Genomic DNA, 24,119 nt, shown 5'->3' with positions numbered 1-24,119 from the left:
TGTAAACGGCTTTCATTTTTTTTTTTCTGCACTTGAAGTTGGAGTTTGTTTTACCTTTGCAACTAGTGCCAGGAAGATGCCGTCCCAGTTAGACATTGACACAGATTGTTGCAGTACCGGCAATTGTTCTGGTGCAATATTGCCACGAAAATTGAGCAGACAAAATAGAGTGCTGGGTAAGCGCACAGATAAGGCACGTTTTGGGCATTGTAGTGCAGGTGTTCTTTGCAAGAGTGGTGACCTCTATTCGAAGAAACGTGACATTTGTTTTGAGGTGTGCTGGCAGCAAGAAATAGCCTTGTGAAGCTTGCCAGTCATTAACACCAATTGTATTGTCAGTTTTTTTGTTTTGTCTTTTTTGGACAGCAGCAGTGTGTTGTGTGGAAACATAGAAAGGGGTGGCAGGTCAGGCAAGCTTTTTCCAGTCTACAGGTTCCATGAGCCATCTTTGACTGCTGCCACCGTGACAGCGCTGCAGAGTGACACCTTGAGGTCCCCGTCGACTGGGAAGGTCCAGGCACATCCTTGAGGTCTTGTGGACAATGATCTGCGCCTAAATTCGTAATATGTGTTTCAGAGCTCGTGTTTTTTTGTTTTTTCTATTACTGTCACTGTCGTGTTTCTTTATAAAGATCACAAAAAGGTTTACAAGTGGTGTTCAAGTGAACTGATAATTGTTTTTGAGAAATAGTAGGTCAGGCAAAGTTGACAGACGTTTTGCTCTGGGAGTTGTTTTTTTGTATTGCACATAATGTTAAATTTTCTTCTAGCACTGCAAGACAACTCTTCCTTTTCACTATGTAGAAATAGTCTGCTATCGCGAAAGTTATTGGAGCTTTTAGAAAATTTGAGAGTGCAAGCTTACATTGCCATGGTTCTTTGCTGTATATTCCCAAGTGAAGTGGAATCATCTCGCAAAGCTATCGGCTTGGGCTACTGACCTTCGTAGATTGCTGAATCACATACAGATGAACTGAACTCCTCAAAATAAGGAAAGGGTAATAAGTGAGGCTTGTCATCCTCCTTATATTCCTTTATTTATGTTCATGAATTTTAATTCTTTGTACAGAACAGAGCACCAAGTGTAGGTTATGTTGGCCGGGCGTGCCTTTGCTTAACTGTCACTGTATGAACTTTTGTACTGGCACAATTGGCAGACTTGTAGAATTAAACTTAAAGAAGCGATGCAGACATTAATATCATAGTTTGCACCTCTAGCTCTATTGTGCAATGTGTGTGATTGCTTGGAAAGACAACACTGGACCATATTTGCATACATCCAAACATTGTTTTGGTCTTGCTACAAAAATGACATTTCCTCTGCTAAACCAAAGTTCTGATTGCATTTCTCATATCTGAGATTAAAGAAATGGGAATATAGCTGTTAAATGAGTGCTTGTGATCTTTGCCTATTGCCTATGCTTTGTTCTTGATGTGTGATAGTGTGACAGGAGAGGTCTCATATTCTTACTTACCTTAGGGTCATATCTCCATTTTTGTCTTTGGAGGTCGTTACAAGCAATCATGACAACATTGGTGTCTGCCTTTGATTCTGGGGAGTCTAGACAGATTGACTCGTCTGTCTTGATGAATCCCTCCTCGGTAAAAACAAAGTGCTGCAAAGAGGGGGGTGGCAATGTGCTGTCTGGACAAATAGCGGTATGGTGTTAACCTCAGAATTTACATGTTTGACGTCGGTCACAAAAATCAAGCGCTTGACCAGAGAAGGTAAAACCTAAGTTTTAATTCTGCTTCTCTAGATATTGAAAACGAAGCATTTGTCAGATTTGGCATTTAGAACTGTTCTTGCATTAACTCCTGCAGAATCTGACAGTCACATTCCCAATGTTAACATTTTCAAAGCTAGTTTGGGATTCAGAGTTACTTCTATGAATAATCAAACAGCTCTAACAATGTAGGGCTTGGTGGAAAGAATGTTCGGTCCGACAATGCGTCAATAATATATAGGGTGTTTTTTTTTTATTATTCTTACACATTTGTTTAAAAAAGTCCGTGAAAGCTACACTAATGCGGTTTGTGCCGGTGGGTTATACGACCAGGCTGACATTATGTGGGGGCTAATCTTTGCGATAAATCGGCTAATTAAGTAAAATTCGTTAATTAAATTTTAATTAGTGGAAATAGACATATAGTTTCAATTACAAACTTGTAGAGCATCGTCGAAAACCACTAAATCATCTGTTTCTGGAAGGATAGAACGCCGGGGAAGCATTTTACGGCGTTCTGTAAAAGCCTTTGATTTGGACGCGTTTCTAGATTTCAGTTTTCTATCGGAGCGCATCACCGCGCCCGCGGTCCTGCTCCCCAGTGGCTGAGACGCGCAACACACGTGCGCCGTACTTCCCTCCATTCTACGAGAGAGGCGAAGAGGTGGCTTCGCGCCGCGACCACCAGGGCGCAGGATCGCGGGCGCGTAGATGCGCTCCGATAAGAAACCGAAATCTAGAAACGCGTCCAAATGGAGCGTTTTACAGAACGCCATAAAATGCTGCCCCGGCGGTATATCCTGCTAAAAACAGTTGATTTAGGGGGTTTTGATGATGCTCAGCAAGTTTCTAATTGAAACCATATGTTTATTTTCAGTAATTAAAAAGTTAATTAACGAATTTTAATTAATTAACCGACTTATCGCAAAGATTAGCCACCCACATAATGTCCACCTTGCCGTATAACCCACCTGCACAAACAGCATTAGTGTAGCTTTCACAGTTTTTTTTTTAAACAAATGTGTAAGAATAAAAAAAAAACACCCTGTATATTAGTCAGTCTGCCCAAAGGAAGATATCCTAAATAACGAAAGCTGGAAATATTGTTAGCACCTTGTTCATACACAAGCATTTAGGCAAGTTGACATCAGAAGATGTCTTTTACCATTGTACTTCATACCTGCATTGCATAGTATGTTAATGCACATTCCTCCAGGACCACTCTCCCCACTGGCTGGTGATAATTCTTGGAACTTGGCCTCACAAAGCACTTCCCACTCTTTTTATTTCTCACCTGCAATAATCACAATTGTCATATAGTCTGAAGGTTTTGGTTGTAATGTACACCTTGTGAATTTTGCTGTTCATTAGCAAAATCGTATATTTTGTCTAAAAGAGGTTGACAAAGTACTTTTTTTATCATGGTCACCAATTTTTCGTTTAATGCAGAATTTTGGAGTTTGTTGTAAACTCTTGTTGAATGGTAGAATCTGTAGATTCTGTCTATGTTGCACAATATGTTTTCCTCTTTCTGTTATGACCAAAGGCTAAGCTTTGCTTAAGGTGTTGTCATATTAGAGTGTCTAGTTATGCCTGTATTTTTTATCATTGAATTAAGTGTTTAATTACCACAGTGTCATGATTGGTTTACTATGTTAAGTGATTAAAGGCAGCATGTTTGAAGCGGCTCACCTTGCCAAAGAATCTGTTATCGTTGGGTAGAAAATTCTCTGGCCATATGTGTTTGAGGTACCACTTAAAACTCTTGCACTGAAGCTTTTCGCGAAGCTTCTTTCGGGCAGTGACATCTTGCAGCATGTGCCTCTTCTTCACATCTGTTTGGAAAAAGTTTCGATTTTTCTTAACTTGAATTTTTCCCACAGCAATCCCTTCATGAGAACAAAAGAACATGTGACATCATGTTCCGCTTCTATTTGCCCAGTGGTTCTCAAACTTTTTTATCACAAGGAACGCCTGTTTCTCTCGATTGACAGCTGAGGAGCATTTTTCGCGGTATTGGCATTCATGCAATAAAGCGGCAAAAAAGAGTACAGACTGGGGGGTGTTAACAGTAACGCACATGATAGAGCTTGTTGGTCACATAGGGTATCTAACTATACATCAATGACTGATCTGGTCGCCTTAATGTTAAGCTCGAAGACCACTGTACTTTTGGGGAAGGAACGACCAAGGACATTTGGGAGCTCGAGGAGCCCTTGAGGGTAGCTTACAGCATGGTTTCTCAGACTGGGTTCCTCCAAGTACCCTCAGATGTTCCTCGAACTCCACAATATCTTTGACTGCTCCTCTTTCAAAGTAATGTGAAATGCTTCTTAACGGAACTGGCCCCAATCCCAATTTTGCCCGTTTGTCCGTCCATCCGTGCATTTCCTGCTAAATTTAGTGGGTGAACTGAATCGGTATTTAAGTCCCATGACATCAGTTGATGTCACGTGGCTTGACATCACGTGACCCATACACCAACTCACTCTCCCCGCTAAATCTAGCAGGAAATTCAATGTCGCGTGATCTGACGTTACGAGACTACAACAATCTAGTTCCCCTCTAAATTAGGCTGAAGAATTTACGTCACGTGACGTGATGTCACGCGGCCCAAACGCCAATTGAGTTTCCCTCTAAACGGGGAAATTGGCCTCACGTGACCTTATGTCAAGTAACATATGTCAATTCAGTTTCCCCGCTAAATATAGCGGGAAAATTGACGCTACATGACCTACGCACCCCAGTTTCCTTGCTTAATGTAACGGGGAAATTGATAAAAATAAAGGTTTTTCTGCACTCAAAACAACAATTTAATATCTCCTGAATGATTCTCAACGATCGCACTTTATTTCCCAGGCAAAGGAAATAAACAGACTTAATTGAGAAAAAAATGTCATAAAACGAATTTACAATGAAAAAAATTGCGCGAAATGAATTTGTAGTTGGCGCCCGTGGCCGCTAAAGTCACGTGACTGGCCGCTATAGTCACGTGGTGCTTGCGCTCTTCCGGGAGTTTTCTGTGGGCTCCAAAAGTTACCTATTAATGCGAAAGCATTTACTGTCCCATGGAGTGAAGCCGGAAAACGGCACATAAGTTCCTATTGGCTGCGACGCGTCATGTGGCTCCATAGCAACGGTGTCATCGTTGCTAAGGAGCCAGCTGAACTGCTGGCGGCGTAACGCAAAGCGTTAAAGAGACTGGTGGAAGAAATTGGAAACTTTTTAGTAGAAGGAATAGACACAGAAAGGGAAAGGTTCCTTCTACTAAAAAATTTCCAATTTCTTCCACCACAGTCTCGGGTGTTATAAGACAGGATTAGCTATCACCAGCTCGCCTGCACACTCACTGTCTTTTCGCTTACTGTAGAAACACGTCAAAAATTTCTCGGAAGAGTGTCTACATCCTACGCGCGGGGATGTAGACAAGTCTGGAGGAGATAAGGCTCCATTCACTACCTCACTTCCGGTCTGGATGTACTGCCCTCCACCCTCCAGTTGTTGATTCAACAACTGGAGTGCACTTGCCTCTTCATTGCAGAGACTGTTTGTGCCAGCCCAACTTTCAAAATACCACGATCGTGGGGAGGGCTCGTGAACAGCTGCGAGGGAAGTGCTTGAAGCGCATGCTATAAAGAAAGAGGGCACTGAAGGCTGCGTGAGCCAGCCGTCAATTTTTCTGCATCAAAAGAGTGATTTTATTGACGCGTGGTGATGAGTGACGCCACCGAGCGATTCAGTGTATTTTAATCGGAGGTTGTTTGCTTCAGCTGTTTTTAAATAAATGTTCAGTTGATAGTAAGCGCTCGTCCTGTTCGCGGCTCGCCTTCCTTTTATGTCTCCGTCTTTGTTAGCGCTTTTAAATTTTATATATATAAAAAAAAAAACAATAACTGCGCGATGCGTGTTACATAAGCTTGCGACTGATCACGAATAAACTCCAGAATAACAGGATGATGCAACCGCAAGCCTTTCAACTCGCATGGCCACGAACACAGACTTATCTTTCTTAACAAGGTGACTGCGAGCGCATCACCGAAACACACAAAAAACGTACAAGGAACTAATCCACTCTCACTTTTAATAATTAATGGTACCCCTCGGTCTTTTGTTCTTAGTCAGAGCATTAAAATAAAGAATTTATTAGCGCGTGATAAAGAAACAGCAGTCGCATTCAACTCACGACCTCGTTACCACACAACGAAGCTCGTACCGGGGCGACATAAACGAACTGGGAGCATCCATCAAGATGGCGTCTTCTGCCCAGTGTATCCAGCCGGATCGAGCTTTTTATTTCACTGTTGTCAAACTTTTTGAAAGGGGTCTTCCTGTCGGAACGCTTTTCAATGACTTTCTCACCACGGTTCATGTTGAAGTAGAATGCAGCCCACTCGTCCATCCAGACGGCGGCGACTCGTGCCAGATTTGAGAAAAGGACGCTTCCGACACCTCCGGGGTTCGGAAATGTGTAAGGCGACGTACGGCGGAACAGGTGACCCACGTGGGAGCACGGCACCACCTCGACGGAACCTCCGCACTGCCAGATCTGCCAAAGAAACGGTTGGCCCATGAGCCAGAGTGACAACCAACGCAAAGGCTTTGGTGAGCATGCACTGTGATGACTGCTTCTTAGACACGTGCGAACGGTGGATTTTGCGAGTTTGAAGCGAATATAGCGATTTTGACCTGATATTTTCTAATCTGATATTGAATACTTCTTCCAGGCTTTTCACTACCGTGCACGAAAATTCAGCTGAACTTGTGAAGGTTGTTTCCAACCTTCCACTTCTAAGCTCAGTTAACTTTAATGTAACTATATGAATAGGGTTCTTCGTTTCCGGGTTTTATACTGTTCAAAAATAAGGAATAAAAAATCGTTTGCTATTTTCCAGGCCCATAATCGGGAAAAAATCCGTTTTTTTTTTTTGTTTTGTTTATTTTTCTCACAAACCAGTCCGGAATTTGGGTTTTATTTGGTCCTAGCGTCGACAAAGTCTATGATAGGAATGATTCTCGAGAGCGCATAATCTTTTCACCTTCTGGCCCATTCTGAAGCGAATCTATGCCGAGGTTACGTGAGTCGAAGAAGATCTTGACATTCAAACGAGTGACCGAGGAAATACATTTCAGAGATCCAGAATCGTTTCTATTTTCCGTAAATACAGCTGATTTCAAAGCTGGTTTTCGAAGAAAATTGGGTTGAACTTGATTTTTATAAAACCGAATCGGGGGACAAAAAATGGGGTAATATCAGCTTTTTACTCAAAAACGAAGAACCCTATAAATGAACTGTGGCATGTAAACAACATGTTTGTCGCAGCTATCCAAATCGAGGGGATTTATTAATGTGCTCGCTATATGGAAATATTGGACAAAACGTTAGGGCGCGAACGAGCTGGTGAAGGTTTGACATGATTTAAGACAAACCCGCGAGACTGGGGAAACGACGAAAGACAACACAGTAAGCAGTCTCAAACGCAGCTGTGTTTGAGACTGTATGTTGTGTTGCCCTCCTTCGTCGTTTCTCCAGTCTCGGGGGTTTGTCTTAGCTTATGCAAATATTTTATCTTACATTTCGAATTTGATAAAAAAAAATTAAAAAAATATGATTGATAAACACGGGCTTCTCAAGACATCGCTGCCTAACTCTCGCATAACCGCAGCAGGTTAGCCGCATTGAGTGAGCTTCTCACCGAGCGCCTGCGCACTGCAGGGAAGCAATGCCCGGGAGCTCCGTGGGTGTTGCTTCCCCGTAGTGCGCAGGTGCTCGGTGAGAAGTGCGCTCGAGAGGCTTTAATCTTCCATGATCAACACTTAGAAAAAGTATAAATATTGCAGCTCACCTCACAGCGAAAATCGAACAGCCTATTATTCTAAACTATTATTCGAATATTTGCACAATGCTACAACTGCGGTAAAGCCACCAATTTGTTCTTTAACAAGAACTGATCAACCTTGTTGTGTTTAAGGAGGCTTAAATATGTGAATGTTTCGTCGCAAAACATTAACTTTTTGTAGTTAATTTCGATACTTGTCTGGCTCACAACATGGCGGCAGGAAGCTAGTCATCATGGGGCTTTATCTTATTGCCTTCGTTGCACATCATATTTTGTTGCAACATAAGATCAACAGTTGATGCTCTGCCTCCAGCATGCGCTGGTTGCTTCGCCCGTTTTGCTTCCCATGCGCCGCAGTGGTATGAAAAGTGGAAAGCTTGCTGGGGGAGATGGAGGATGTATGGCTGATCTTGCAACAGCGTATAGTATTTTTTTGTTTGAAATATATGTGGGTCATTGAGGATCACCCAGGTCCATCTTCCATCCGATTAGTAAAAAAAATGCTTTAAAGGGACACTGACAGGGTATTCATGCCCGCAAGGTTTTCATTTGTACATGACACATGAGAGCCCAACTACACGGAACATAATTTGCGGCTCGAAATTTATTTTCTTTCCGCTCGAAAACCGTCGATCGAGGACTGGCCGGTTTGAGTCGCACTCACTCTCTTCTCCGAGGTCACGTGCCATTTTCAATGGTTTAGGTACAAGACAACCACCAAATATAATCAAAGCCGTAGGCCATAAAAGGCACACACTCAATATTAAAAATGAAAAAAAAAATATGATATCCATTTGTTGCGGTTCCTAAAAAGTTGCAATTACGTTAATTAAAAAAAGAAAAAAGTTGTACAGCTACGCGATTTTTGGCCACCGCTCTCCTCTATATTTCTTCTTCCTCACGAGTTCAGTTTCGGTTTCGGTTTCGAGCATTTGCATTTTTTTTTTTTACTTTATTAAAAATATATGTGACGCTGTAGCAAAATATTTAGTGGGTAGTCTTCTGACACCATTATAAATCGCCTGGCAAAAAAAAATGGGGGGGTGTCAGTGTCCCTTTAAGTAAGGTTTATAACGTTCCCACATCTCAAGTGTGCTTGGTACGTGTGGCACATACCCTAAACGATATCTCCATGTTCTCCCCTCCCCAGATATCCATCTGGTCGTCGTAGGCCCCCATTTCATAGAAGTAGCCCCTGTCTATCGAGAACAGGCCGCCAGCCATCACCGGGGTTCTGCAACAAAGCACTTGTCAAAGCTTTTGCACTCCTGTTGTCACTTTATTACATATAGGTGGTATCATTCCAGATAGCATATCGAAGTTCACGCGTGGTCTTGTGCAAGTCCACGGGACATCACGACATCCTATAGATCCTGTCTCGTGTTGGGGATTGTAGCTGCCATTAGCAACTCTGCCTATAACTAGGGTTCCGTGTTTTCAGGTAAATCCGATGAACTCCGAAAGACACCCGCCAGTTAAATTTTTGACATTTTGGATTTATCCGAAAACTTTCGAATTCCAAGGTCATGCTGATAAAATGAAAAGCCGGAAAAGACAATATTTTACGAGTAAAGTTTGTCACTGCACAGTGTTGGTCCTAAAAAAAACTTATCCAGTTTTTTTTTAATCTGATTATTGACAAAAGGGAATTTCCCATTTATATCGTCAGGGTTTAGTCATGACAATGGGCCGATGTACTTTTTCTGGACCCCGAAAAAAGCTTCTGTTCCAGTTTCCAGTTTGAACCATACTATTGTGCTTGTTAGAGGGAAGAGAGGTTGTGTTTTTATAGCAGTGAAAGATGTGAGCCTGTTGATTTCATGGACGGGGAGGAAAGCTGAAGGTTTTATGCAACCAGGGGTTTGGCTCTTTCAAACTACCAAGGTTTATTGCATAACACTTGTTTTCAAGAGTTGTCGCGGGACACTTAGTAGTGTTGATTGAAAGGGTGTCAATGTCACATGCAGCTGCAAAATATTTTTCAATACCAGTGATTTTTTAAAATAAATTTAGTGTATGTTTTTGTTCACACATTATTTTTATTTTCAAAGAAAATAAGAACAGAGTAAAATTAGGCTCCGAACTTCGGAGAATTGGGAATCTAACAAAAATAAATTCAGATTTTTGAGTGAAAAATAAATTCCAAAAGCACGGAATCCTACCTATACATGCCTTGCGCCTGACGTCACGCCGCGATGCCCCGCCCCCGATCGCCATTGCTCCGTACCAACGGAGGACCGGAGAACCTACAAAACGTAGTCGACGGCGTGTTTCGTCCGACCGTGACGCGTTTACGCAGTTTGAGAGCGTAGCGCCTTTTGTTTTTTGTGTGTGTTTGTTGTTCTTCGCACAATTTGTAAACAAATCGTTTTAATCTATTTTTACCAGCGCCTACGGGCTAAATATGCCGTCGCCGGAGGAGCGGACGTTGCCGCTCTGCGGAGATTACTAGGACGAGCTCGTTGGGCCTACGAGAGCGAGATACGCGAAGAAGATGGAACTTTGCGACGGCGAGGATCTCTACAAACTTCGCGTCGGCGTGGACACAACATTCGACGCCGCCTTTTTCCCTAACGTAGCTCGCTCAGCCTCGAGCGCTGCGACTCGAGGCTGAGCGATCTCCTTCGTCCGTGTAACCGAGCTTCAAACTCGGCGCCCAGTCAGGGTTCGTGTCATCGAACAACTTAGAAGGAGCTCCAGTAAAGCAAAGAAAACACGCCATTCGCTGACGCGCTCACGTTCGCGAAACTCGGCGCAGCAGACAATGCTGCGCCGAGTTTTACATTCGATTTTGCGACAGCAATGGGGTGAACGCGTCCCGAAAACGGAGAACGACAAGAAGCATTTCCTACCTGTAACAAAGTGCTCGCTGCACACCTGTGTGTTCACGTTCGCGACCAGGTCGGCCCTGTTAATCTTCACAAACCACATGCTCCTTAGCTTCTTTGACAGTTCGTGTGTCCGCCGACACTGAGCGGGGATCACCTTCGGTAGTTTGAAAAATCTCGCTTCACTGACGGTGTTACGATCACGGCGCTTGTTGCTCTTAGTCCTGTTTGCACAATTAATAGGGAATTGTAGTAGACCGTTTCCGAAGCCCGCTAAGCACCCGGATAGCGCTCCGTAATCCGCCACAAGACCTTGAACTATGCAGACAAGGCTGGCGGCGCGCATGCGCAGCTGCGGCGTTTTCTTCGGGGATAGCGTAGCGGAGGAGAAAAACGATCTACTACAACTCCCTAATAACCGCACACGCAACCATTCTACGTAGCAAAACCTTCGCTCAGCGAGGCAAACTGACGGCAACTCCAGGGAACTTCCTATGCAGCGATGACGATTTGGTACGGCGTTATGGCGACGGCCCTCCCAGCATGCAATTTTAATGACGTAGGTGCAAGGCATGTATAATCTTGTATGCTGGGGTTTGCAAGACGTTGACCAACCTGAAAGGAGCAGTTGCATTCCCGCTTCTTCGTTTGTGTTCTCTCTCTCCCACGGGGAACCAGCGGAAGTGAAGCTCCCAGTTAAATGCTCCCCAGTGCATCTCGAAACTCCGGACGTAGGCAAAGGTTTCATCATTGATGATGTCGATGACAGGACAGACAACTCTCGTCCTAAGTAAGCAGAAAGCTTGATATCATTCGTGCTTAATAGGCTTTCAACTGATTCAAAAAGATGCCACAATAACGTGAGAACATTTCTTCTCTGACAAGTAACATACGAATTCAACTTTTGAAAATTATGCACAAACTATTTATATATGCAAACCAAGCGTATGTGCCACCACTAATAATATATTTGGCCTGGCAAACTTGAACCAAAGAGTCGGGTGGTATTGGCGACCAGCTTTTAGAGCGCAGCTCTTAGGCGCCCGTTCCCGGCTTGAGCGGCGTCGGCGTCGCCGTCGGCGTAACCGCAACCCTCGTAACCCTCGTGAGGGTTACAAGGGTTACGAGGGTTAATCTCATGAGGGTTACCCTCACGAGGATCACGAGGGCTACGAGGGTTAATTACCCTCAAAAGGGTTACCTTCACGAGGGTTACCCTCACGAGGGTCACGAGAGTTACCCTCACGAGGGTCACGAGAGTTGCCCTCACAAAGGTTACTAGGGTTACCCTCACGAGGGTCACGATGGTTACCCAGGTCACGTGACCCCGTTGACGTCATCGCCACTGATGACGTCATCAGTGACGTTACCGATGACGTCACCGGCATCCGCATCGTCATCATCACTGCTGGCGTCATCAGTGACGTCACTGATGACGTCATCGGCATCGGCATGTGGCCCCAGGTCACGTAACCCCCCGACGTCACGTGACGCCCCAAGTCACGTGACTCTCACAAGGTCACGTGACCCCCCCCCCCCCCCCCGCGGTCACTTGACCCACCCCCAGTACCCTTCCCTTCTCCTCCCCAAGAGCTGCGCTCTAATTCGGCGTTACAGGGAGTTGTAAACGGCTTTCATTTTTTTCATTATTTAGTTACTAAGCCTCTGTTCTGTCTCGTATACCATCATCAGTGTGTAAACGTAATTTTTGAAACACCCACATGAAAGCTAGCCAGGAATTAAGTATGAAGCATGAAAGGTGTTTAAATGTTTTTGAAAGTCAACTGAACTGTGAAGGTCTCTTATTGCAACTACAAGGTGCTATAAAGGGGAAGACTCCTCTCTGTTTATGCCATACCACTGGTTTCTAACCATATAATGAATATTGTAAGAAGATCCGATGTGCTTATTCAGTGTTTAAGTCTCCTGATGGTGCTTTCCTGTATTTATCTAAAGATACTTGTAAAAGCATCTTTCAGAGAAACATTGCAAACGCGTTGTTACAAAGCGTTGCTGCGACGAAGCCGTTCTCACCTGTCTTCTGCTATCCTGGCTAGGAGGGGCTCTAGCCAGCCCCTGGTACACTCGCAGTGAGCATCGAGGAATGTCAGTACTTTCCCCTTAGCCTGTGCCGCCCCAAGCAGCCGTGCCCTGATGAGTCCGGTCCGGTTGTGTGCCCTCACTACCTTAGTTGGCACAGGCAGCTTGGAAACATACTCATCGAGTGGTGCTTTCAGGAAGGCTGCATGCAAGAGTAAATGTCGCAAAGGTCACATTGCAGGCTCCTTGGCAGAGTGAACATATGCCATTGGCGCATCTGCAAATTATTTACTGTCCAACAACAAATTTTGGTATTCCATGCTAGTGCTTTATATAAACATTCATATGCATTTGCAGTTCTGATTACAGCTTTTCAACCGGGAGAGAGAAACAAGGAAATGCAGCAGTCACGTGTTTTTGCTCTAATTCGTCTGTATGTGTTACCACACGAAACATTGGCCAACATACATAAACCAAATATTATGAGGTTGTTTTTTTTTTTTTGTTTTTTTTTTCTTCAAGGGGGAGGAGTTTTAGACCAAGGGGTGGAAGGGGGAGAAGTACAAGGTACCCCACATTGTGGATTGCCTTGGGATCTGAAGTTTGCAATAAAGAAACTGTGTCCTCTCTACCACTGACAAATACAGATAGGAGGGAACGATTTTGATGAAACACTGCACTTGCGAAAATCTTTCTTTAGCTTGCAGGGTAAGAAACCAATGTAAAATGCATTAAAAAAACACGAGTGTAGTAACGCAATATCTACGCTGCGACATTCATTTTAAGTTCTGAACAATTTTGTCTGTTCGCGCGCGCCCGCTCTACGTCGCAGTTGCAACAAAATTGAAGTCATTTTGAGGGCCTTCTATTTGTTGGAAGGAACGCAGAGGAGATACGCGTATTCTGACAGCCACCACGTATCTCTCCGCGCGCGAATAGCGCGAAGCCTTGGCCCGTTTATGAAGATCTTGAAGCCTGTTGTTTTTTCGCAATTCTAATGATTGCTTTCAAAACAATTCCGACATGACACATTAAATTATCTATTAACCGATTTAAGTTAATTATCCGGGTGGTTGTGATGGCTATTCCCTCATCTAAACACGCAGTGCCTATCAGCTTACATCAACGAACTCCGTTTTTCTTTTTTAATATGCTCAAATTACAATGGCCATACACTGGCCAAGCTTTTTGTGTGCAATGCGTAGCGCATTGCAGAAAAATGGTAATCAAGTGCACAGAGTTACGAATAACTAAATGTTTACTTAGGTCTGCAGAATTAAACTTTTATTTTTTTAATATGACGATATTGTTTCACTTAGTGACTTGCTGGGAAGCACTGAAAACCACTCAGTCGTACAATTTTAGAAAGATTTCAGGCGCGTGGAGCGTTTTATGACGTTTCGACGAAATCGCCGATTGGCTGATGCAAGATCGAGGTTTCGGTTTGCGACCAGCCCGCATCTTTTGGCACGCTCCCTTACCCCCGAAAGAATAATTTCTTTATATCATTTAACATGGCATTTCTAAAGAAAATAACATAACATTTTTAATGAAAACGCACCATGATAGAAAGAAATGGGTGCTTCACCAATGACTGAGAACATTTTTAAAGAAAACAATTATTCTTTCAAAACTCATAGCAGAGAAGGAACTGTGGCACGAACCGGCAAAACGATGTGCTGTTCTAATGATATTGCAGGAATAAACTTTGATTGCAGGGCTCACTCCTGTCTTGCGAAGAGTGCGTGGCGTCACACATTGGCGCTTTGGCTACGTACGAGCAGGACCGTTGGCATTGCGATGCGTTTTCGATAGGAAACCGAAACTTAAAAACGAGTACAAATTTTTCGGCGGGCCTTATATTTTTGTGAAGTGCACTAATTTAGTGGTTCTCGAGCGTGTCAAGAAATTTTCTAACTAAAATCATGCCTATAACTTTACTGATTCAAAAGTTAAATATTATATCGAACGTTATTAATCTTCCTAAATTGACCCTTTGGCAGATACCGATATATGACTCCAACTCTTTTCTATGTGATGCGTCTTTTCGTAGGAGCGATTTGGCCAGTGTTCCGTGTAGCAGTGTGCATATGCAAGGTGTTTTTCTTTTCTTTTTTAGGCTTTACAGATTTGTTTTAAAAAGATCTGTGAAAGATACACTAGCGTGGTCTATGCAGGTGAGTTATACGGGGACATAATATAAGGATCTAATCGTCTCGATATAAGTTGGATAATTGTGCTTACAGTCTGGTAATTAACTTTTTAATTGGTGAAGAGAAACATTGTCCCAATCGGAAACTCGCTAAGCGTCAACAAAAACAAGTCTGTAAATAAAAATGAAAAAGCAGCTTTGAACATGCGTGGGGAGCGCGATAGTACGCTAAAGCTGCAATTTGTGCAACAGGTGCACGGCTGGCCGCGCGAAAACGATGACGAGCCTGTTCGCACTTCCAGCCTTGTCGCACGAATGGAAACTTCAGCTCACTTAAAAATAGCTGGAAGTATCTCCCTGTATACTAAAGATATGTAGCGTTTTCTGTAAGAAGTACGAATATGGCGCTGTAAACTTACTTCGTTCGCTAGCGTCATCCACGAGCAGTATTTCTCGCAGGAGGTGGCGCGGCGAGCGATTGATGGCCGAGTGCACGGTCCTCAGCAGAGTGGACCAAGCTTCGTTGTGAAAGACAATGATTATGCTTGTATCTGGATAGCCCTCCGTGTTGTACTTCAACTTCTTGCAGCTATCACCAGAAAGAGAGAGTTTTTTTTATGAGGACAGATTCTAGAATAAATGACAAAAGCACTAGGGCGATCTCACTACACTCCATCTCACAAACATCTGCAGTGCAGACAAAGGCATGGGCACGTGCGCGTGGCTTTGCCGTGCGCTCGTGAGCGGATTTACAAATCTTGCTATACAGAAAGATTCTTTCTTCAACCTCGATTTTGATAGAAAACAATGAACCACGAATGATGAATGCAAGTTGTCAAGGCGTCTCTGCCTAACAGTTACTCGTGCATAACAGCCACAATTTTATTTTGAAAAAAAAAAAAAAGAAATTACTGCAATGTAGATATCAACATTTACACTTTCCGTTTTTTTTTATATGCACCAGGCTCGCGCGTGCACCATCCTCTTTTGAAAGTATGCTTTTCTCCCGAGAATGCAATGGACAATGTCCAAAACCGAGGCGCCCCTAGCGGCTCAGGTGTAGGGGCATGACGCAGGTATTTCTGGGGGAGGGGGGGGGGGAAGTCAGGTGTGGGTCAGCGTATCACATGTTTAAACCACCCCCCCCCCCCCCTCCCCGCCCCGCCCACCCTGTTTCCACGCCCTAAAATTTTACACATACAGAATTCGAGAATGGGGTCAGGAAATCCGGACCCCCCCCCCCCCCCCTCTCCCTCTGAATCCACCCCTGCTCAGGTGCATTCTGGAAAACCTTTGTCAACGAGGATTTTAGTATCGGTTCCCTCCGTCAGACCGTGGCCAGCCGCAATCGGACACCGCGAACCTGCACTATACCCCTCAACGCAGCGCATACCTCGCCAAGTCTTTGCAGGTTCACTATCCTGTGCATGTCATGCAGTATAGCATACTTCTCGTGACTTTATCAGGCGGTAACTAATTCAAGGCGAAGGCAAGTTTCGGAAAGCAGAAGACGGAGCAAGCTTGTGGTCAAATGAATCGGTTTAATGAAAGTGAAAAATTAAAATAGCTTAGGAACGAAGGATGAAACATGACATAATGACATTATGAAAGCCCGATGCTGATCTTGATCCTGGTCCTGCTTGAAGTCCATCGAAGTCGAAAGCAAACACCCACAAGGAGTCGGTGCGTAGAGCAGTGTACGCCGATTTACATTGCGTTTAGTGTCGCTGAAGCAACGTGGCTTGCATTTGTCTTGAATCAGTTACCATCTGACAAAGTCACAAGAAGTATGCTTACTGCATGACATGCACACGTAGATCAGCCTACGAAGACTGGGCGAGGTACGCTGCGTTGAGAGGCGTGCTGTAGGTTCGCCGTGTCCGCTTGCGGCTGTCCGCAAACGGACACCTCCATCTTCCAATTGATGAAAATAATCCCTGGAGAAGGATTTAGTTTCGGTTTCCTCCATCGCACCTCCACCTCCATTTTTCGACGAAGGATTTGGTTTCGGTTTCCTCCATCGGACCTCAACCTCTATTTGTCGACGAAGGATGTAGTTTCGGTTTTCTCCACCGGACCGCGGCTGGCAGCGGTCCGATGGAGGAAAGCGAAACTAAATCCTTCGTCGAAAAATGTTTCCCAGAATGCACCTGAGTCGCTAGGGGCACCTCGGTTTTGCGTATTGATTGTCCATTGCAATGATCACAGTTTTTCGAGAGTTAATCGCGGCGTTTTACCCCGTTGAGCGCGCTTCTTACCGAGCATGGGTGCGCCGCGGAGAAGCAACAACCGCGGATCTGACTTTCGTGGGTATTGCTTCTCCGCAGTGCACCTGTGCTCGATAAGAAGCACGCTCAACGGGGCTAGTCGTGGGAAATAGTTGGTACATCGTTTGTTTTGACAAAAGCGCCAAAAGACAAGGACATGGAGAAAGTAAGAGAAACAACACAAGCGTTTTATTGACGTCAGGGGAACTGCAATTTCTGGATTTAAGATTATATTTTCAAGAAGAGTCCGTGTGCTGGGGGAGTATAGATCACGTTCAAAGAAATGGGTATTGCTAGGGTGCCTCAATGTCCTTCTGTTTAGGGTGATGCCACCCTTTGAAGTACCCGATGCCGACAGCACGCGCTCACGGGAGAAATACAAAGAAATCGACTAAAACAAAATGTCGCCATGGCACAGTCAACGCTACAAACGCGTGCAGGGACGCGCTCTTTCACGCGCTTCTGAACAAAACAGAATAATAAAAGTGCGGGACAAAATGGCCAGATGTCTCCACTCTACGCAAAGCGCACATGAAGGCACCCTAGGTATTGCCCTTCAATTCGGCCCACTCTAGGTTGATAAAAAAAAAAATCGGGTCGCTTCCTCCCTAATGAACGCATTCCTTGCCAAATCGTGCCAACACACCATGAACAGTAGCTTTTTCAACCAGGCGCTTGAGATTGTCGGGCTACCCTGATCGTTTTCTTCAGAGGGTGGCCGAAACACTTGTTTCTCAAATTAAGAGGAAAAATAATGATGAGGAAGCATACACTCAGGTCCAGGAAGAAAGTGAGACCCGTCGTCATACCCTATGTACACAAAATTTTAACACTACTTAAAAAAGGTTGCGTCGCATTTTGGTGTGCCAGTAGTGTTTTCGGCTGCAGAAAAGCTGTCTGGCCTTTGCCGAAAAATCAACAACAAAAAGGGGAGGGTGACGTGTGCAAAAAGAAACGCTCAAAGCAGTTCGTAGACTGTGCCTTCTCGGTCGTGCATGAAATTCCCACGACTTGCGTTAAAGGGGCGATGCAACAATTTGCGGACTTTGGCTAATTAATTGCGGGAATTGATCCCGACCACATATAAAACGAAGGACCGAAAACTATTCTTTCCTGCCTGCCCTAGTTTTCATTAAAAAAATAAAAGAAATTGGTATCTCTGGCACCCCTCAACTCAACATTGAAGCGGCACCAGCTTCGCCTGTGACGTCATTCGGAGTGGCGTTGGTTTCCGGTTGGGTTCTTCTGGCTCCCGTTTCCCCAGCGCTCGCCGGCTCGCCAGGCCTCACCGCTCTCCCGCTCTCCCGCCGATTCCCGACCAACATGGCGGCATGGGCGGACGGCCTGAGCGACTTCGAGCGCAAGATGCTTGCGACGCGGCGGGCAGTCGAAGTCGAAGTCGAGGTCGAGACACCAGGAACAATAACGATACCACGACCAACGCACTCCGTCGAGCGAGGGAAAGACAAAACGTCCGGGTTGCTCGTGTAGCCGCCGTAGGCGCCTCGGGCGTCGACGGATATGTCGGCGACGGCAGGTTTTGTTGACTTGCGGTAGATGGCGCCACAAATAATTCATACCCTTTTAGCGGCAATATTAGGCTTTTGAAGCGTTTCTGCATGCCTAAACAACAAGATTTTTTAAACTTTACCTTAAATCAAGCTTACAATTGCCTAACACTATCACTTACAAAAACCACTCCGAATGACGTCACACCACAGGTTCTATTTGCGGCCACCATGTGGCCGCAGACTGGGAAAAAAAAACGTTTTTTTTTATTTTACGATTACGGAGCGAAATAGAGGTATTTTGGGGTATGGTGGCACTTTTTCTCTTACTTATGCCGAAGTAAACAATATAAAAAATACAAGCTGCACATTCGTTCAGTGTTAAAATCGGCAATGCGTAATTTATTTTTGCGATGAAACAAAGAAAAAAACTTTCAGCCTTTTTACTTTGGTGAAGGAGGGAGAGCAACGGAGCTGTACTATGTGCCCCCATCTATGAGCGACGGCGGCAACCAGACAACAGGCAAGCCAATCGTCTGGTTGCCGCCTTCGCTCATAGATGGCGGTCGGTAGCTGTCCAGAGGGTTGTGTCGAGATTTATTTGTCCACGGACACGAAACTGGGAAAATTAGCCCTAAACAACACCGCTGCAAAAAAAAAGTGTAGATTTTTTTTTTGGAGGACATTATTGTAGGTTATTCTAAAAAAAATTAATAGAACTACGGGAACCGTGAGGGCGGCGGAGAAAAGCTCACTGGAGAATAGCTCACCGGAGAAAAGCTCACCGGACAACCGGCAGATGAAGAGAAAAACCCACCGATTTCTTTTTTTTTTCTTCGTAGATTAGCGGATTGTGCGCCACACGTGGCAATTTAACACAATTAGAATTCGTCGTATTATTGCCGCGCAAGCAGCTGACCAAGCAGTCAGCGCGCTCGTGGCCTAACGGTTATCGGGCTTGCCTCCTACGCAAGGTTCGATTCTTGGCCGCGGATACACATTGTTGTTGACTCTATAATGTGATGTTCTGGTAAATTCGAATACCGTGTTTTTGATTTTAGGTTAGAAAGTTCTATGCGCAAGCCTTCTACGTCGATTATTCCAGAAGCCCACGCGTGTACAAAAGGGGCTTTTCGTAGCAAGCCGGAGTCAGTCTCGCCCCAGCGTTCGACCCTGCTGTTACGCCGACTTCGACGCTCGCGTCGCTCCGTTATTATTTTCTGTTTCCTTTTTGTTTTGGGCACAAGTTCGCCGCACTAAACATTTCAGTTTGCTCAGTTATTCTTTGTTCGTCACCTCGTCATTCGTGACATTATTAAAAATAATTGTCCTTTTTTTAATATTCTTGAAGTTTATTGGGCATATTTACTAATTCCTCAGAAATTATTAATCACCCATTATGCATATTAATGACGCCGCAAGTATAAAATCAGAACATGGGACACCCGCAAAAAAAGACAACAATAATAGGGAGTTTTAGAATAACGTACGTAATTTTAGCGAACGCTAGCGCTAAATTTAGGGCTTGTATTAGCGCACGCGACGCGAGAGAGTTTTAGAATAGCGTTTCTCCGTCGCGACGCAAAAGCCCAAGCATCTCGCGCTTGCAACGCCACCATGCACAGTTCACAATTTTTATTCAACACACAAAATGCTGTAACTTTAGAAAAAAAAAGTTTTTTGGTCCAGAGTACCATTTTAGATTTGTTTAAACATGAGAATGCGACGCGAGCGGTTGACCGGTCGTGTCCGCTTGCGTCGCCTCGGCAAGAGAGGTCTTGTGTACTGACCTTCGCACATCGTACCTTCGCCGAGAAATGTTCGCGCGTCGCAAGTATCAAGCTGTCGGTGACCGTTGCCAAACCGAGTACAATATCGTCCCGTATTGAAAATCGCGGTCGCGAGGATGCCGCCGACGTCGCACTCACGACACCGCCAAAGCAGCCGCCGACATAACCCTGGGAGCCGCCATTTTTTTAACTCTGCTCGTCTTGGCTTAAGCCAACTTCTCATCACGAATTCTCCTTGGAGAAGTGCAAAGACTCTTTGCGTACGCACGCTATTTCCGAGAAATAGCGCACGCTAAAATTTCGCACGCAAAGCGCGAAACTTGGTTTGCGTTCGGAGCATGCGCAGTGGCGACGACGCTATTCTTTGTGCACGCAAAGCTTTGGCGTGCGCTATTCTAAAACTCCCTGTATATTGACAGCTTGACAGTGCCCTGTCGGTAGCTCTGTCAGATGAAGAGGTTTATTTTTTTGCGAGCTAATATGAATACCGGTGTGGTGAAGCGTTTCGGCTACGAAGATTGTGTGGTGCCCGATAGATAAGTAGGTGTCTGTTGATGTAATCAGTGTCGGTTACGCTGTTTTCTTTCTGTTTTGTTTCATTAATAAAGCTTTAGTCGCGAGAACAGCTTCGTCCTGTCGTGTTTGCTGTCTTCACTCCGTCTCCGTCGTTTGAGCGGTTTTCTTCATATATAACGTTTCCCAACCCGCCCAATTCGCTATCTTACAAAAGACTAGTTCGTATATAGGTCACAACTAACAACGGTGACAGTGTGCAGCTCTGAAGGTTATGGGTGGTTGGCGGGAGAAGAACAATATCACACAAAGACGTGTGGGAAAACGAGCAGGAACGGCTAGAAAACGTACGTGTCCGTGGAAGATAGAAACCTCGCTATCCTACTAACCGTTCAAACCTGTTTTCAAAGGTTAACAAAAGCTTCAAAGAGAATTTCAGGCATCGGATTGTTGCGCACGCACTTTGGGATTTTCGGTATTTACAGTATTGACGTTTAGGTTTTAGGCAGACATTATTAGGTTTTCGAACTTTTCCCTTGTTTCAGGTTCATAAAGTTTTCAGTTAGGCTTTCGTTGCCTAGAGAGTAAACCACAGAAAGGACTCGCCCGCAATTATTAATTCGGGAGCAACATACCCGGTAAGCTTAACAAATATTACAAAAAAAAGGACATTTTCTTTTTTACGAAACTGACGAATTTTAGTGATAATAAGTCGATGTGTGTTACGAACAATCCGACAGCCTCCATACGAAATTAATAAAACAAATCGGGGAGTTTTTCACCGCATACGCTCAATGGCCGGTGAGCTTTCTTCCGCATCCGCTGGTTTCGCGGCGAGTTTTTTTCCGGTGAGCTTTTCTCCGATGAACTTTTCTCCTGTGAGCTTTTCTCCGGTGAGCTTTTCTCTAGGATTCGATCCGCAAATTCGGTCCAGCTAAGTAATAATAATAATAATAATAGAAAGTATCATAGACTTTCCTTTGACTTGAGCTTATGTACTTACCCCTGTTTCCTGGCATCGGGCAGAGATCGGTTGAGAGCTATCTTGTCGCTGACTAGAAGATTAAATTTGTTGATGTGGAAGAGCAGCTTCATCCTAGCGTCCTCGTGCGGCAGTGCCACGACGGGCTGCCCGCGTTCCCCGGCATTCTTCACCGGGGCGAAGTCGTTGGCATTGAGAATCTCTGCGGGAAAAGAAGAATAGTCCGCATCGCTGGAAACCTTCCGCCACAGTCCGATAAGTGGCACGCTCAGGTTGTTAGCAGAATTCTCAACTTTCATCGAGGTGACTGTCATCTGGGTGGTCGACTTTGAGCAGCAGTACGAGTTTGGGTGTGCGACATGTAATTGCAATTTTGTTCAATACGAGCGGCGTTAGAGCATATTTCAATTTTGTTGTATGTCACGAGAGTGTGTAAGAAAGCACCTTCATTGTGAAACCTACCATCCATGAACGAGGGAGCGTGAATCTCACTCCACGATATCAGGGGGGTAATTAGTTGGGGAGCATATAAACCTATAGTCCTCCCCCTCCCCCTCCTCCCCGAGATCGCATGGTCTGATTAGGATGTTCCTACGTTTCTGTGACATCGCTAGGCTCTAGCCTGCCATCTCAGGGGTGTTACTGGAGCACCCTTAGAGTGTTAGCCCTGAAAAAAAGAAAAACGAGAAGCATCTTTGGGACTGTAAAACGTTCTAGCTTGTAAGTGACAGTACCTATTTTTTTTTATATTTAATTTGCAACTATCTTTGAGAAGATGTGTACCCGAAGCAATACAGTATATCCTGATTAGCGACAGGCGGTAAGAGACCTTTTCAAGAAGCCATGAGGCAACATTGGCGGTCGCCATTTCTGGACACGAAACTTGTCCTTGAATCCGAGTCGTCGCCGAACGCTGACTCAGCCCTCGTGTCCAATACGTGCTCAGAATACGAATGAGCAGACAATGGCGGATGCGGATATTTGGCGCAGCAGCATGACGCGCACTTTCGAAAAGGGCAACCACGAGACAGACAAGCTCTACCACCCCTACGGTATGAAGACTGGTTGACCGCTAACAAGAACCACAAAACAAGAAAGCAGATCATGGACTCGCTCAATGACTAGTATCTCAGATCCGCTAGCGAACCTGATACAACACAGCCAATCTCGCGCTCCAGCCCATCCAACATTATCTCTCCCATTCACGCCAGATGAGTATAGTCAAGCTATCTTGGTTCGCCTTTCCTCTTAAAATGCCTTCCACCAAGACACTGACAAGGTGAGGACGGCAAGAAAGTGCTTCAGTTGTACCGCTTCCAGCGCGAGTTTTCTATATTCGACAACGCTTCGGCGTCTCGTGCTCGCGCGCGCAGTCAAAGCATGGCGGAAGGCGTGGAACGAGTGCATGGAGGCAGGGCGTTCCAAAGACACGCCCTGCTGGTCTCATTCTGTCCCTTACTATTGGCGCCGAGATGTGCCGTTACGACAGGGATTTGTCACTCCGTGACGTCACGAGTTGTGATTTTGGCTGCTATCTTATCATCAGTTGCGAGGACCGGTACGATGGTGAGGGTAAAAAGCACGGTGAAAGCTATAAGAACCGTCGCGTTCCTAAACCAACGCCGTCGAAGTTGACGGTCTGCCAAGGCTGCTATGCCAGTCGTTTGACCAATCGTGGAGAGCCGACCAGACAAAAGGCACACGTCCGTACCATCGGTGAGGTTCGGGGTGACCTCCCAGGGCAGGCCCTTGCCCATGTAGTGCCCGACGATGACGTGGATGCCCCGGCGGTTGATGTACTCCTTCTGGTGCGCGTCCTTGCGGATCCAGAGGCGCACGTCTGGGTCGTCGTCGTCCTCGACCGTGGTGTGCAGCGCCAGCACGAGCAGGAGCGCCGACGACGTGACGACCAGCACCACCAGGGCAGGGCACCTCCGGAGTCGGCGCCCCCACGGACGAAGACGCATGCTGAGGAGGCCCGATCCGCGCGTCGACCATCCACGCAATGAGGGGCGTCTTCAGCCTGCTTTCGTTCGTGGCCTTGAGCGAAGACGACAGATCCTGCGCAGAACGACACCCATCTAAGACCCCATGGTAGCGGACTAGCGGTATAGTAACCTCAAAAACAGACCGGCCCTACACTGTCAAAACTAAAACGTGCATTATTTTTTTATGGGGGGTGGGGTGGGAGGGAATTGGGTTAGATTTGTAGATCATGGGTTTTTAGGTACCGAGAGGCGTCCCCGGAGTACACTGATGGGTTCCCGAGCCTCGAAATTTCTTCGACCGTCCTTGCCCCTCAGTAAATTTGTGTCTTTTTTTAGGTCATCCACTGATGCAACACCACGAACCAGACACTTCATATGTGCCTTATGGCTCGCGAGGTCTGTAGACCTCACAACTGCTTTACTGATTACCTTAAAATACGGAGCATCCGCCCATTAAGCGCCTACTCCTGAATTTTATAACATTCGC

General features: G+C 45.3%; 1 protein-coding gene across 1 annotated transcript; it reads right to left on the bottom strand.

The window, feature by feature from the left end:
* Positions 1–313: 313 nt before the first annotated feature.
* On the bottom strand, positions 314–23,713 carry LOC8026600 (polypeptide N-acetylgalactosaminyltransferase 1). The gene is made up of 11 exons (XM_029987517.3): positions 23,356–23,713; positions 21,666–21,846; positions 15,004–15,173; positions 12,427–12,634; positions 11,008–11,178; positions 8,681–8,798; positions 6,087–6,273; positions 3,420–3,562; positions 2,908–3,021; positions 1,476–1,616; positions 314–553 (listed from the first exon to the last, which is right to left on the bottom strand). The coding sequence occupies exons 1-11, from the start codon at positions 23,609–23,611 to the stop codon at positions 407–409; spliced, it is 1,836 nt and encodes a 611-aa protein (XP_029843377.2). The 5' UTR covers positions 23,612–23,713; the 3' UTR covers positions 314–406.
* Positions 23,714–24,119: the final 406 nt, after the last annotated feature.

This window comes from Ixodes scapularis, unplaced genomic scaffold, assembly GCF_016920785.2.
Source record: "Ixodes scapularis isolate PalLabHiFi unplaced genomic scaffold, ASM1692078v2 PGA_scaffold5__190_contigs__length_132052651, whole genome shotgun sequence".
In the NCBI taxonomy this organism is placed as follows: Eukaryota; Metazoa; Arthropoda; class Arachnida; order Ixodida; family Ixodidae; genus Ixodes; species Ixodes scapularis.
The sequence above is the reverse complement of the archived record's forward strand: the minus strand, read 5'-3'. Positions and strand labels throughout refer to the sequence as shown.

Coding starts and splice junctions, on each gene's coding strand:
- LOC8026600 (XM_029987517.3), bottom strand. CDS start 23,611: ATGCGTCTTCGTCCGTGGGGGCGCCGACTCCGGAGGTGCCCTGCCCTG. Junction 11,179..12,426: donor GCCAGGATAGCAGAAGACAG/GTGAGAACGGCT, acceptor CTGCTTACTTAG/GACGAGAGTTGTCTGTCCTG. Junction 1,617..2,907: donor TAACATACTATGCAATGCAG/GTATGAAGTACA, acceptor CCCTCTTTGCAG/CACTTTGTTTTTACCGAGGA.